This window comes from Muntiacus reevesi, chromosome 14 (genome assembly GCF_963930625.1).
Source record: "Muntiacus reevesi chromosome 14, mMunRee1.1, whole genome shotgun sequence".
In the NCBI taxonomy this organism is placed as follows: domain Eukaryota; kingdom Metazoa; phylum Chordata; class Mammalia; order Artiodactyla; family Cervidae; genus Muntiacus; species Muntiacus reevesi.
In genome coordinates, this window is record NC_089262.1 from 12,013,416 (window position 1) to 12,029,319 (window position 15,904).

Genomic DNA, 15,904 nt, shown 5'->3' on the forward strand with positions numbered 1-15,904 from the left:
TCCTTTGCCTCTGCTAACACCATAATTGCCCAAATCTTCCCCACATCCAATCTTCTATGCTGAGTTCTAATTATCTGTGTCACTTCACTACACTGTAAACTCTTTCAAGACATGGCAATTTTTCTTTCATGCCTGCTTGGTGTTAGTTCTAGAAAGTCTTGTAGGTCCTTGTAGAACTATTCAACTTGGCTTCATCAACATTAGTGGTTGGGGCATACACTTGGATTACTGTTGCTGTTGAATGCCTTGCCTTGGAAACAAACAGATCATTGGGTTTTTGAGACTGCACCAAAGTACTGCAAATTGAAACCAAGAACAAGTCAATAAACAGCAAGTAGTCTAATAATTTATTCATTTTTGCAAAGACCTTCTCCAAAGCCAGTGATGCCTTATTGATTACACAGTTTAGGCATATTATACATAATATATCTATATCATTTAATATTTAGTACTCATTTTAAGACACCAGGGCTTTCAGGTGGCTCAGTTGGTAAAGAATCTGCCCGCAATGCAGGAGACCCAGGTTTGATCCCTGGGTGGGGAAGATCCCCTGAAGAAGGAAATGGCAACCCACTTCAGTATTCTTGTTTGGGAAATCCCATGGACAGAGGAGTCTGGTGGGCTGACCCACTCTGGGAATGCAAGAATCAGACACGACTAAACCACCACCACCACTATTTATTTTGTTCAGGTAACTGTACCCAGCACACTTGTAGTTTATTAACAGAAGGTAGCTTCATACCAACCAAAGTATTATTAAGCATAATTTAATAGAGGGGATAATAATTTAAGAGGAACCAGAGATCAAACTGCCAACATCTGTTGGATCATCAAAAAAGCAAGAGAGTTCCAGAAAAACATCTACTTCTGCTTTATTGACCATGTCAAAGCCTTTGACTGTGTGGATCACAATAAACTGTGGAAAATTCTTAAAGAGATGGGAATACCAGACCTCCTGATCTGGCTCTTGAGAAATCTGTATGCAGGTCAAGAAGCAACAGTTAGAACTTGACATGGAACAACAGACTGATTTCAAATAGGGAAAGGAGTATGTCAAGCCTGTATATTGTCACCCTGCTTATTTAACTTACATGCAGAGTACATCATGAGAAATGCTGGGCTAGATGAAACACAAGCTGGAATCAAGATTGCTGGGACAAATATCAATAACTTCAGATATGCAGATGACACCACCCTTATGGCAGAAAGTGAAGAAAAACTAGAGTCTCTTGATCAAAGTGAAAGAGGAGAGTGAAAAAGTTGGCTTAAAACTCAAAATTCAGAAAACTAAGATCATGGCACCTGGTTCCATCACTTTATGACAAATAGATGGGGAAACAGAGAAAACAGTGACAGACTTTATCTTTTTGGGCTCCAAAATCACTGCACATGGTGACTGCAGCCATGAAATTAAAAGACACTTACTTCTTGGAAGGAAAGTTATGACCAACCTAGACAGCATATTAAAAACCAGAGACATTACTTTGCCAACAAAGGTCCATCTAGTCAAAGCTATAGTTTTTCCAGTAGTCATGTATGGATGTGAGAGTTGGACTATAAAGAAAGCTGAGCGCCGAAGAGCTGATGCTTTTGAACTATGGTGTTAGAGAAGACTCTTGAGAGTCTCCTGGACTGCAGGGAAATCCAACCAGTCCATCCTAAAGGAAATCAGTCCTGAATATTCATTGGAAGGACTGATGCTGAAGCTGAAACTCCAATACTTTGGCCACCTGATGCAAAGAACTGACCCATTGGAAAAGACCCTGATGCTGGGAAAGATTGAAGGCAGGAGGAGAAGGGGACAATAGAGGATAAAATGGTTGGGTGGCATCACTGACTCAATGGACAGAAGGTTGAGTAAACTCTGGGAGTTGGTGATCCTCAGGGAGGCCTGGCGTGCTGCAGTCCATGGGATCGCAAAGATTCGGACATGACTGAGCGACTGAACTGAAAAGAGCGAATATGAACCAGTGAATTTGCTCAGTCGTGTCCAACTCTTTACAATCCCATGGACTGTAGCCTGCCAAGCTCCTTCATCTGTGGAATTTTCCAGGCAAGAATACTGGAGTGGGTTGCCATTTCCTTCCCCAAAAGATCCCCAAACAGAATCTTAATAGCACACATGAAAATCCCATGATAAAGTCCTGCAGGTGTGAAATCTCAGTTTGGTGGAGGTAGGTGCTAGCTGAGAGTATAATCCTGTCTCAGTGTGAAGACCCCCATGTAGAGTCCTGTTGTACAGAATTCACTTCATCCCATTGCTGAGGAAACAGACTAAATCCAGTGTGTGCAGGACCCTAAAACAAATATAGACCATTGCCACCAACCAGTACCAGTGCACTGAGGTTCCATGAGCCGACCAGAAACCCAGCCAAGCAACTTTTCCCTGTGAAACAATGCATGGTGCATTCTAACAGCCAAAGTTCTGTGAAATTTTGGAACTTAACTGCCATGACTAAGGGATGCCAATACTTTTAAGAAGAAAGTCATCAATGTTTAATAAGAACCAAAGAATACAAGGATAATTGTGTACAAGGCAATACCCATTATGCTTAGATGACCCTGGGTTAGGGGCTTAGATGTAAGGCTTAGGGACATCTGGGAACTAAGTGCACTGATTTCACTTCTCAAGAAAAATATCTGATCTGGGCAGGAAATTAGTTTACAGTTAGGGTGATTTTTCAATACATAGAATTTAAGAATCAGGTTTGGAAGTATCTTGTATTTATTGAGAGGTAGCATCTTATATTGGGGCTTCCCTGGAAGCTCAGCTGGTAAAGAATCTGCCTGCAATGCAGGAGATCCCAGTTCTATTCCTGGGTTGGGAAGATCCGCTGCAGAAGGGATAGGCTACCCACTCCAGTCTTCTTGGGCTTCCCTTGTGGCTCAGCTGGTAAAGAATCCAGCTGCAATGTGGGAGACCTGGGTCTTATATATTAAGCATCTTATATTAAGTCATAATTGTGAAATGGTATGGTATACTGGGAAAATTCTGGGTTTTCCCTTAATGGACTCTGACCTTAATTCTGAGTCTCATTATTTACCATCTTTTTGATGTTGAGTATTTCTGAAGTTGAATCTTGACTTTTTTGTCCAAAATGGGGATAACAGTAGTCACATCTCAAGATCATTTTGAAAACTAAATGGCATAACATATGTAAAACATATAACACAGTCCATGAAATCACTTTAAAAACATGTTTGTATCATTCAGAAAAGCCAAGATATAGAAGTAATCTTGTGTCTGTCCATGGATAAATGGATAAAGAAGATGTGGCATGCATACACAATGGAATATTATTAATCTACAACAAATAAGAACATCCTGCCATTTGTGAAAACATGGATGGACTTTGAGGGTATTACGCCTAATGAAATAAGTCAGACACAGAAAGACAAATACTGTGTGATTTCACTTATATGTGACATCTAAAAAGGTCAAACTCAGAGAAACAACTTCAGTGGAAGCTCCAATACTTTGGCTACCTGATGCGAAGAGCTGACTCTTTAGAAAAGATGCTGATGCTGGGAAAGATTGAAGGCAGGAGGAGAAGGAGACAGCAGAGGACAAGATGGTAGGATAGCATCACCGACTCTATGGACATGAGTTTGAGCAAGCTCCAGGAGACAGTGAAGGAGAAGGAAACATGGCATGCTGCAGTCTATGGGGTCACAAAGAATCGGACATGACTTAGTGACTGAACAACAACAACAGAGAAACAGATTGTAGAATTGTAATTACAAGGGATTGGGGGTGGGGCATGGAGAGATATTGGAAAAGGGTACAGAATTCCAGCTATAAGATTAGCAAGTTTGGACACCTAATGTAGAGCATGGTGATTATAGCTAATAATACTGTATCAAACAAATATTTGAATACTTCTAAGAAACTATCAATAGATTTTAAATGCTGTCATCACAAAAAAGAAATGGTTATGATGTGATATGCTGGAGGTGGTAACTAATGCTATGGTGACAATAATTTTGCAACATATAAATGGATCAAATCAGCACACTGCACATCTTAAACTTACACATGTGTCAAAATAATATCTGAATAAAGCTAGAAATGGGGGTTCCCTGGCAGTCCAGTGGTTAGGACTCTGCACTTCCACTGCGGGGAGCACAGTTTGATCCCTGATTGGGAAACTAAGATCCCGCATGCCATGCATCACAGTCAAATAAAACTTTTTTTTAATTTAAAACATAAGTTGGAAAATAATGTTTTTCTCCTCTGGTCTACTAATGTACTGTGTTATCTCTCAGACATATCCAGTATTCAAAAAAGTTGTATCTTACATGCTGCTGCTGCGGTTTAGTCGCTAAGTCGTGTCTGACTGTTTTGTGAGCCCATGCTATTCAACTCTAATCTTGTTGCATGCATGCTCAGTCATCTCTGACTCTTGGCAACCCCATGGACTGTAGCCTGCAAGGTCCTCTGTCCATGGGATTTTCCAGACAAGAATATGGGAGTGGGTTGCCATTTCCTTCTCCAAGAGGTCTCCTCCTATAAAATATGTTAATGTACATCTATATTTGCATTCCTCTCGGAGAATCCACCTGTCACAAAACATGTCCCCAGGGTAATGAGGCTTGACTGTGCCCTTACCTGTCAGGGCTTTCATCAAGGTGTGGATGCAAGTGGTCTTCCCAGCTCCACTTGGCCCTAGGGTCATCATTCCATGCCGCACTCTCTGGGTTTCAAACAGCTGGATGACTTTCAGTTTCCAAGGAGGATGGTTGATTAAACCAGCTTCTTCAACCTGAAAATAAAACAAAATCCCCACATAAACAGCAATCAGGACTTATCGTTGTGTTCAAAATAAGTACAGACACGGAGCAAGGTTAGAGGTATGGGGAGTTATTATTAATATATATGACATGCCAGTTTGGAAAGATAGAAAAAGTTCTGAAGGCGAACAGTAGTGATGTTTGCATTAATACAATGAATTCATTTAATACCACTGAGCTGTACACTTAAGAAATAGTTTAAAAGGTATATTTACGTAATGAGTTTTACCACAATAGAAAATATATACACCTAGACAAAAAGCAGGCTGAACATAATCAAAATGATATCCCAACCTAATCCATATCTGACTTAGGGAATTATAAACACTTATATTTACATGAATGTACACATTAGGAGCAACGTAAGAACAAAGGCTCAAATAGCAAAATTATTTTAGATGTTTCATTTAGAAGATAATATTTAGTATAAAAGATCATTTCAAGCATACCAAGTTGACTGAAATTCCATACGAATAGCAAGCCGTCTTTGTAAGCCTAATGGATAGTTTTTATCCATCAAACAGACGTGTGGAAGCTACTCTGTGAAACACTATTCTAAATTTAAACTTCTCTGAGCTTAGTACAAATGATATCTTCATTTTACAGACAAGGAAACTGAGACACAAAGAGACTAAGTAACTTACCCAAGATTATTTGTTGTAAAGTTATGGAGTAAGGATCTGACCCCAAGATTCAGCCCTACGGTTCATGCTCTTCACCGTCATGCTACGCTTAAATTAACCATGAATGATGCTTTTGTTTTTACTTAAATAATTTTTGGGTACTACTTATGTATTATTTTATGCTATCTATCGACTCTTCAGATTTCTCATATGCTACAAATTACAAATGTAAGTCACTTTATAAATTAGCTTATACTTAGCATTTTTAGGCAATGCTACAATTAAGTTGGCCATATGATGAAGAAGCCATTTGCAAAATGAATTATAACTTTTACCTGATTGGGAGATTAAAATTTTTATACACTGACTTTTAAAAGGAAAGTCTCCATAAAATACTACTATATTTAATTTTTATTACAAATGCATTCAAAGAATTGAAATGCATTTTAAAAATATGAACCAGTCATCATTTCTATAAAGTTTTTTTTCCAAATGCTTTTTCACAGGAAAGGAAATTGAGGCACAAGATTTTCATGATTCATTCCTAGGAAGATTATAGGGCTTCCCAGGAGGTGCTCGTGGTAACGAACCCGCCTGCCAATGCAGATGTAAGGGACACAGTCCATTCCCTAGGGGGATATCTCCTGGAGGTGGCCATGGCAACCCACTCCAGTAATGGGCTGGAATCCCATGGACAGAGAAGCCTGGTGGGCTATAATCCCTAGAGTCACAAGAGCTGGAGATAACTGAAGTGGCTTAGCACAGCACGGGGAGATGATTAAAAGTTAAAGCTGCACCAAGTATCATGGAGAATCCAGACACCTCAAGATACACTTAGCATGATGGATCCCCCGGAGCCCAAGGAAGAAATCACAAGTGACCCTTGGCCTGGGGGGAAAGAGGGACAGCGGAGCAGCCACACGAGATCACTCCAAATGACTCTCGGTAGCAGGAGTCAGGACACCAAAGCAACATGATAAACAAACACCAGGGCTGCAGAGAGAACCAAGCCTGGCACAGGTGAGGCAGCAGGCCGCACCCCACCGGCCCATGCTGACCCATCGCTTGTCATTGGAAAGCTGGTGTGGAACGGTCTCCACCAGTAACAGTGCCACCAGCACATGACTAACTGTGGTTGAACGACATTAGGGGACCCCCGGCAGGAAAAACTCTATTAATGGTGTGAATGGCTTCTCCTAAACCTGTAGTCACAGCCTTGGTGTTGTTCTCAGAATCTGTAGATTTAGACCACACCAGCTCCACTTGATTCTCATGAAATTCAGATGACAGGAACACGTAGCTTGAGGTCCTGTGAAACATGTTACCTGTCTACTAATTGCCGTTTCCAGTTCAGGGTAACCCGCCTTGTCCAGAAGAATATTTGGGAAGAGATCTTCAATCAAACTCAAAAATAAAGGTTCATCTTCATCAATCTCAAAAAGAAAAGAAAGGAAATCAGACCAACTCTTTTGGCACAAGCACAGAAATATTAGGCAAACTGAAAATGAGTAACTCATTTCAGATTACTTTATCACAGCTAGTAATAAATAAAATACCTCCACTGACGTTGAGAAATATTTTCATCATGTTCCCCATGCATTAAAAATTAGTTTTTAAAAGGGAGGGAGGGTAGAGGAGAAGAGGGGGGAAAAGGAAGAAAATAGAAGGAAAGAAAATACTGCCTATGTGACAACTTTCTGTAAAACAACCAGTGTAGGGAGTTACTACATAACCTACAATTTCTCATTTAAATGAAAAAGAATTTGCCAAATGAAATAGTGGCAAAGTCATGAAATGAAATTTGTTTAGTTCATACTTTAACTTTGAAAAATATATCATCCATATAGATATAGATTCACTGTATATAGATTCACTGATAGCCAGATGACTGATTGTCAGTCTCAACTGTGAAGTCAAAGAATGTGAAATTTTACACACTTGCAAAATCTTACATACAATTTCCTGCCAAAGTCTACTTTTAAAAAGGTGAGATTATAGCTCTAAAACACAAAAATTTTGAGGTATCTGGAAACTTAAGATGTAGATTTTTTTAAATCCATTTTCATTCTGTTGGAATAGACATGTGTTAGACTAGATATGAGTCACCACAGAAATTACTTCTGAAAAAAATGTAATTTAAAGTCATGCTCTATGAAATTTAAAGTGCTTCATCTGATAATTAAGCATTTTAAATGAGCTCTTTAAATAAATATTTCTAAATCTCATTTGTGCTTAAACCGAAATTTAAGCGGGTGGAACAGCTCCATCTGTGAACCTCACCAGTTTGGAAAGATTCATATCTCTTAGCACACGCATGACGATCGTGGACTCCGTATCCGTGGGGCTGGCTCTTTTGGCTGCTCCCAGGGTTCGCAGAACTGACAGAATATTACGCAGACCAAAGTCATAATGTACCTGAAGTATATGAAGAACACTGGGCTTATTTTCAAAATTAAGTTACCCATGGCAACTGTACAAATTTGACAGAGGCATCATGAATAAATGCTGATTTTCCTTTTGAACACATGTACAGTTAACGGAGAAATAAATCTTTTTACCAATAACTTTTTCTTTTTAGGAAATGGAGAATACCCAAAAGAGCCCGCTCCCCTGTGTCATCACTAATTTAAGCCCTTCAACCAGAAAACTATTGATAATACACAGATCTTGACAGGGAGAAAGGAGTAAACTTCTTCATGGAATATACAGGTTCCCTTAAGCCAATTATCCGCAAGAAAATGTCCTCATATCTCGAAAACTAAACTTTCGAACCAGAATTAAACTGTGACCTTGCTCATGACCATCATATAATGTTAAAAGATAAAATATCAAAGAGGGGGGAAAAGTAGCTAAATTCCAAGATAACCTAAACGGGGTAACAATAAGGACAAATTGGAAAGCCAAGCTCCCAGCTTTGTTAACCTCTTGATATATATTTATAAAAGCTCAATCAAACAAAATTTTAGCACATATAAAGCAAATAATTAAAAACCAACTCTCCAACTACCATAGGAAACAGTGTCTCTGGCAGTTACTCAAACTTCTTTAAATAGAACCACCATAGGATCCAACAACCCCATGTCAGGGACTGCATCCCGAAGAACTGAAAGCAGAGCCTCAAAAAGGTATTGCACACCCGTGCTCATAGCAACGCTATTCACAACAACCAAGAGGTGGGAGCAACCCAATGGGTAAACAAAATGTGGCATATATGGAAACTGGAGTGATATTCAATGATATTCAATCATGGAAGGAAGCAAGTACTATCGCATGCTATACCATGAATGAAACTTGAGGACGTTATACCAAGTTAAATAAGCCAGTCACAAAAAGACAAATACTGCGGTTCCATTTGTATAAGGTGTCTACAGTAGGCAAATACATAGAAACAGAAAGTTCAGTGGTGGTTACCAGGGAACAAAGGGAAGGAGAGAGTGGAGTTTTTTAATGGGTATAGAGTTTCCACTTTGCAAGAGAAAAAAGCTATGGAGATCTGTTTCACAACACCACCGAACTATACACTCAAAAATGGTTAGGAGGATAAGCTAATGTCATATTTTTTATTGTTGTTCAGTTGCTAATTCGTATCTGACTCTCTGCAACCCCATGGACTGGAGCACATCAGGCTCCTCTGTCCTCCACTATCTCCTGGAGTTTACCCAAATTCATGCCCATTGAGCCGGTGATGCTATCTAACCACCTCATCCTCTGCTGCCCCCATTGCCTTTTGCCTTCAATGACTATGTTTGTAATCATAATTTATAAAGACTTACAGAAAAAAAAAATATTTGCCAATTGGAAGCTCCATGCATCACTTAATACCAATCATTTGATGGATAGGGCACATAAAAATATTCAGATTGAGTTTCTGCCTTCAAGGAGTTTAAGTTCTAATCCTCGATAGAATAGAAACATAAGCAAGCTTTTATTTCAATGACTTGAAATTGTTGGTGGGTGGAATTAATTAAGGTAAGTTTTCCATAATTAGACTCAGTTAAATATGCAGGCACGAATCAAGATTCACAGGCTATTGATCAAGGAATCAGCATGGGGCCAATTGTTTAGTACACATGGACTCGTATCCTTTCCCAGTGACCTTGTGAACAAGGGCAATAGGAGTGAAGGAAACAGATGTGAAATTAGAGAAGAGGACAGGAGTTAGTGATGTGGGAGTTTCTCTACATACAAGATACAGCACAGAGAGAAGACAGAGCAAAGGGGACTTCCCAGTTGGTACAGGAGTAAAGAACCCACTTTCCAATGCAGGAGACTCAGGTGAGATCCCTGGGTTGGAAAGATCCGCTGGAGTAGGAATTGGCAACCAACTCCAGTATTCTTGCCAGAGAAATCCCAAGGACAAAGGAGTCTGGTGCCACAGTCCACGGTGTTGCAAAGAGTCAGACATGATTGAGTGGCTGAGCACAAGCAAAAGAAACTAAGAATGTTTTGAGTGAGAACTGAATTTAGCTGAATCTCTGGGTGTAAGAAATAATTTAGATTCAAAGAAGTTTGAACTAGAGGTTCCTCAAAACCATGAGGACACACAACACTTTATGATAAATGTATAGGTGGGATAAACAGCAAACACCAATATGCATATTTCTTTGGCTCTTACATCAATTCAGATAGTATTCACTTCATTTCTATGCTATAAATGTTAATTTCTTCAAGTGTACTTAATAAAACTATACATGAAAAATCATTTTTGCAATGATACCCTTTTCTATCTTACACCAGGGAGATACTTTCTCCACAACCACAGTCTATAATTTTCTTGTTTTTCTAATTTTTATTTTATAGTGGAGTATAGTTGATTTACAATATTGTGTTAGTTTCAGGTATCCAGCAAAGTAATTCAGTTTTATATATATACATGTATCTGTTCTTTTTCAGATTCTTTTCCCATAAAGGTTATTACAGAATATTGAGTAGGGTTCCCTGTGATACACAGCAGGTCCTTATTAGTTATCTCTTTTTCTATACAGTAGTATTTATATGCTAATTCCAAACTCTTAAGGTATCCTTCCCCCCACTGTTCCCTTTAATTACCATAAATTTGTTTTCTACATCTGTTAAGTCTGTTTCTACCTTATAAATATGTTCATTTGTGTAATTTTTTAGATTCCACATATAAGTGATATCATATGATATTTATCTTTCTCTCTCTGACCTAACAGTTCAGTCATATCTAGGTCCATCTTTCTTATGACTAAACATCTACTTCTGCTTCATTGATGAGGCTAAAGCCTTTGCCTGTGCAGATCACCACAAACTGTGGAAAATTCTTAAAGAGATGGAAACACCAGACTACCTTACCTGCCTCCTGCGAAACCTGTATGCAGGTCAAGGAGCAACAGTTAGAATCGGACATGGAAAAATGGACTGGTTCCAAATTGGGAAAAAAGTATGTCAAGGCTATATACTGTCACCCTGCTTGTTTAACTTCTATGCAGAGTACATCATGCAAAATGCCAGGCTAGATGAAACACAAGCTGAAATCCAGATTGCAGGGAGAAATATCAATAACCTCAGACATGCAGATGACACCACTCTTATGGCAGAAAGCAAGAGGAACTAAAGAGCCTCTTAATGAAGGTGAAAGTGGAGAGTGAAAAAGCTGCCTTAAAACTCAACATTCAAAAAATGAAGATCATGGCATCCGGTCCCACCAATTTACAGCAAATAGATGGGGAAACAATGGAAACAGTGACCGCAGTCATGAAATTAAAATATGCCTGCTCCTTGGAAGAAAAGCAATGACAAACCTAGGCAACATATTACAAAGCAGAGACATTATTTTGCCAACAAAGTTCCATATAGTCAAAGCTATGGCTGTTCCATTAGTCATGTACAGATGTCAGAGCTGGACAATAAAAATGTCTAAGTGCCGAAGAATTGAAGACTGTGTTTTTTTTTTTTTTTTTCATTCATTTCCACTAGTTGGAGGCCAATCACTTCACAACATTACAGTGGTCCTTGTCACACATTGACATGAACCAGCCATGGAGTTACATGTATTCCCCATCCCGATCCCCCCTCCCACCTCCCTCTCCAATTCCTCTGGGTCCTCCCAGTGCACCAGGCCCGAGCACTTGTCTCATGCATCCCACCTGGGCTGGTGATCTGTTTCACCATAGATAATATACATGCTGTTCTCTTGAAACATCCCACCCTCGCCTTCTCCCACAGAGTCCAAAAGTCTGTTCTGTACTTCTGTGTCTCTTTTTCTGTTTTGCATATAGGGTTATCATTACCATCTTTCTAAATTCTATATATATGTGTTAGTATGCTGTAATGTTCTTTATCTTTCTGGCTTACTTCACTCTGTATAATGGGCTCCAGTTTCATCCATCTCATTAGAACTGATTCAAATGAATTCTTTTTAACAGCTGAGTAATATTCCATGGTGTATATGTACCACAGCTTCTCCAAAGAAGACATACAGATGGCTAACAAACACATGAAAAGATGCTCAACATCACTCATTATCAGAGAAATGCAAATCAAAACCACAATGAGGTACCATTACACGCCAGTCAGGATGGCTGCTATCCAAAAGTCTACAAGCAATAAATGCTGGAGAGGGTGTGGAGAAAAGGGAACCCTCTTACACTGTTGGTGGGAATGCAAACTAGTACAGCCACTATGGAGAACAGTGTGGAGATTTCTTAAAAAACTGGAAATAGAACTGCCATATGACCCAGCAATACCACTTCTGGGCATACACACCGAGGAAACCAGATCTCAAAGAGACACGTGCACCCCATTGTTCATCGCAGCACTGTTTATAATAGCCAGGACATGGAAGCAACCTAGATGCCCATCAGCAGACGAATGGATAAGAATTAATGCTTTTGAACTGTGGTGTTGGAGAAGACTCTTGAGAGTCCCTTGGCAGCAATGAGATCAAACCAGTCAATCCTGAAGGAAATCAGTCCTGAATATTCATTGGAAGGACTGATGATGAAACTGAAGCTCCAATACTTTGGTCACCTGATGAAAAGGGCTGACTCACTGGAAAAGACCCTGATGCTGGGAAAAATTGAAGGCAGGAGGAAAAGGGGACAACAGAGGATGAGATGGTTGGATGGCATCATGGACTCAATGGACATGAGTTTGAGCAAACTCTGGGAGATGGTAAAGGACAGGAAAGCCTGGCATGCTACAGTCCATGGGGTCACAAAGAGTTAGACACGACTGATTGACTGCATTATATATATATATATACATATACATTATATATACACACATATATATGTACATACATATGCATTATATATATACACATATACATTATATATACATATATATGTACATACATATGCATTATATATATACATATATATAATACATATATATAATACATACATATATATGTATATAATACATATATATGTAAATACATATGCATTATATATATACATATACATTATATATACATATATATGTACATACATATGCATTATATATATACATATATATAATACATACATATATATACATACATATACATACGTATAATACATACATATATATACATATATATAATACATACATATATATGTATATAATACATACATATATATATATGTACACACATATGCATTATATATATATGAACATACATATGCATTATATACATACATATACATTATATATACATATATGTGTGTACATACATATGCATTATATATATACATATACATTATATGTATATACATACATGTGCATTTTATATATATACATATACATTATATATACATATATTTATGTACATACATATGCATTATATATATATACATATATATAATGCATATATATAATACATACATATATATACATTATATATACATGTATACATACATGTATATACATATACATATACATTATACATATACATATACATTATACATATACATACATATATACATATATATACGTATACATATACATATACATGTACATATACATATACATTATACATATACATATGCATACATATATACATATATATATACGTATACATATACATATACATACATATACATATACATACATATACATACACATTATATATACATATATGTACATACATATACATATATGTATACATATACATACATGTATACATATACATATATATGTATATATACATATACATATACATACATATATACATATACATATATATGTATATATACATACATATACATATACATTATATATACATATATATGTTCATACATATGCATTATATACATATACATTATATATACATATATGTGTACATACATATGCATTATATATATAATACATACATACATATAAACATGTATATAATACATACATATATATGTACATACATATGCATTATATATATACATATACATTATATATATACATATATATATGAACATACATATGCATTATATATATATATACACATATACATTATATATATATATATACACAATACATCTTTTTCCATTCCTCTGTGAATGCACATTTAGTTTGCTTCCATGCCTTAGCGACTATAAATAGTGCTACAGTGAACATTGGGGTACATGTATCTTTTCAAATTATGGATATATGCCCAGGAGTGGGATTGCTGGATCACATAGTAATTCTAGTTTTAGTTTTCTGAGGAACCTCCCTACTGTTTTCCACAGTGGCTGCACCAACTTACATTCCCACAAACAACATAAGAAGCTTCCTTCTTCTCCACACCCTCTCCAGAACAGAATAAAAATTTTCAGCAGGCCTAAATACATAGGGACCTTCAGAATCTCACACCTGCTTAGAAAGCTGCTCCTCACACAACTTGTAGAGTGTGAAAAACTTCCTGGCCAAAACAATGTTGTCAATGAAGCCACAACTGGCCAGCTTCACCCTGATGATGATCTGCCGGTCAGGGACCATCATGGCCACGGAGCGGAAGTTAATCTTCAAGTTTTCGGGGAGTTCCTGCCGCCCAGCGTAGCCAGGATTCTGTACAGAAAATAAAACCAAAGGATGAATGGTACAATCATGGGGTAGCAATCACAGTATACCAGCATAATATTAAAAGATTCTTTATGCACACACAACAAATCTGGAATGACAGCTGGAAAATTCATCTACGTATCTCACTCTCCTTTTAACTGGAGAGACTAAATCATGAGTTATTAATATGAGTTCTGTTTATCACCAAAGGCTTTCAAATAGGAGGGAAAATTACAATCCCAATTCCCATTCATGGAAAATAAATGATAGGACAAGGGAGATACATGAAAACTGTGATAAGAAGGCTGAAGTTCAGTAGCACTTCTTATGGTTCCTTACCATGGTTAGAAAAAGCCCAAATTCAGGGTTCATAGTTACATTATCTCCATCAGTAAAAATAAAAGATTTTTTATGCTCCTTTTTACATGTCAGAATAATGGAAATCTGCTGGGCTGCGACGGAGAGGACTGGTAGATCGATACGGTTAAATTCATCAAAACAACCCCAGGATCCAGACTGTGCCAGTCCTTAGAAGGGAAATTAAATAGAAAATCCAATTAGTACATCCAATTAGAAAGTCAAGAAAAAGAGCATTATGCAACTGCCAAGACAAGCCAGAGTTAAATTTGTTCAAACATAAAGTTGAACAAATAGATCATATATTAAATGCCCTCAAAATAATTTGCAATGTAATACTTTTTCTGCAAACACCCAACCTGCAGGGATAAAGGAACAGTACAAAGGCAAGTGATATTGACATTCGACCCACACAACGCTGGAAAGATTCAGGTTTTTCAAAAAGTTTTACAAAGTTGGAAAATGATACTAAAATGCAGCCAATTGTTGAAAAATAAATCTTAACAAGATAGCCCACTTTATCTTACATTTTTTAGCAAATAAAAGCATATAATCCTTACCTTTAAAAATCCGTCCAAGTCCTCGGAAATCCATCTGATCTGAACAATTGAAAACCACGACGTATTTCCCAAGACACCGTCCCATATCTTTGGTAGTTTCTGTTTTGCCTGTTCCTGCTGGACCAGCAGGGGCACCCCCCATGCTCATGCCCAGAGCTTGAGCCAGTGTGATGTAACACCTGGAAGGATACAGGAATCACTAGAACCATACCACCAGCAGCTGAAAAAGGCCTCTGAGGCATCACAGTGACATGATATTCACACAAAATTTAAAAAGGAAGATCCTGCCCATTGTCACTACTTAACCTTTCCAGAACCGCACCCTAAAATACACTTATCCTTAGGTATATTGACATGTGTTGAGGAAAAGCCAGTAGTCTAAGGCCAAACACATTTGAAAACTCTTAAAGATATTCAACAAGATTCTTTATGATAATGTATATTGACAATTTCCAGTTATGAAAAAGATACATAGGATTTCCAAAACTTATTTGGCAACTTTTTCACAACTACCTACCAACATCTAAACAAAGTATTCTAGGAAACAGGGCCTGGTTTCCCAGGTGTCTCAGAGGTAAAGAATCCACCTGC

The 15,904-nt window shown here is 37.6% G+C and overlaps 1 protein-coding gene across 1 annotated transcript in view; it reads right to left on the reverse strand.

Moving 5' to 3' along the window:
* The window catches only part of DNAH5 (dynein axonemal heavy chain 5), a 308,357-nt gene that overhangs the window by 134,491 nt on the left and 157,962 nt on the right, over positions 1-15,904 (reverse strand). The window contains exons 36-41 of the mRNA XM_065905594.1: positions 15,314-15,492; positions 14,736-14,923; positions 14,208-14,402; positions 7,695-7,829; positions 6,740-6,847; positions 4,610-4,763 (exon numbers count right to left, since the gene is read on the reverse strand). Of these exons, the coding sequence (XP_065761666.1) occupies positions 4,610-4,763; positions 6,740-6,847; positions 7,695-7,829; positions 14,208-14,402; positions 14,736-14,923; positions 15,314-15,492 (959 nt within the window). The remainder of the gene's footprint in view (positions 1-4,609; positions 4,764-6,739; positions 6,848-7,694; positions 7,830-14,207; positions 14,403-14,735; positions 14,924-15,313; positions 15,493-15,904) is intronic.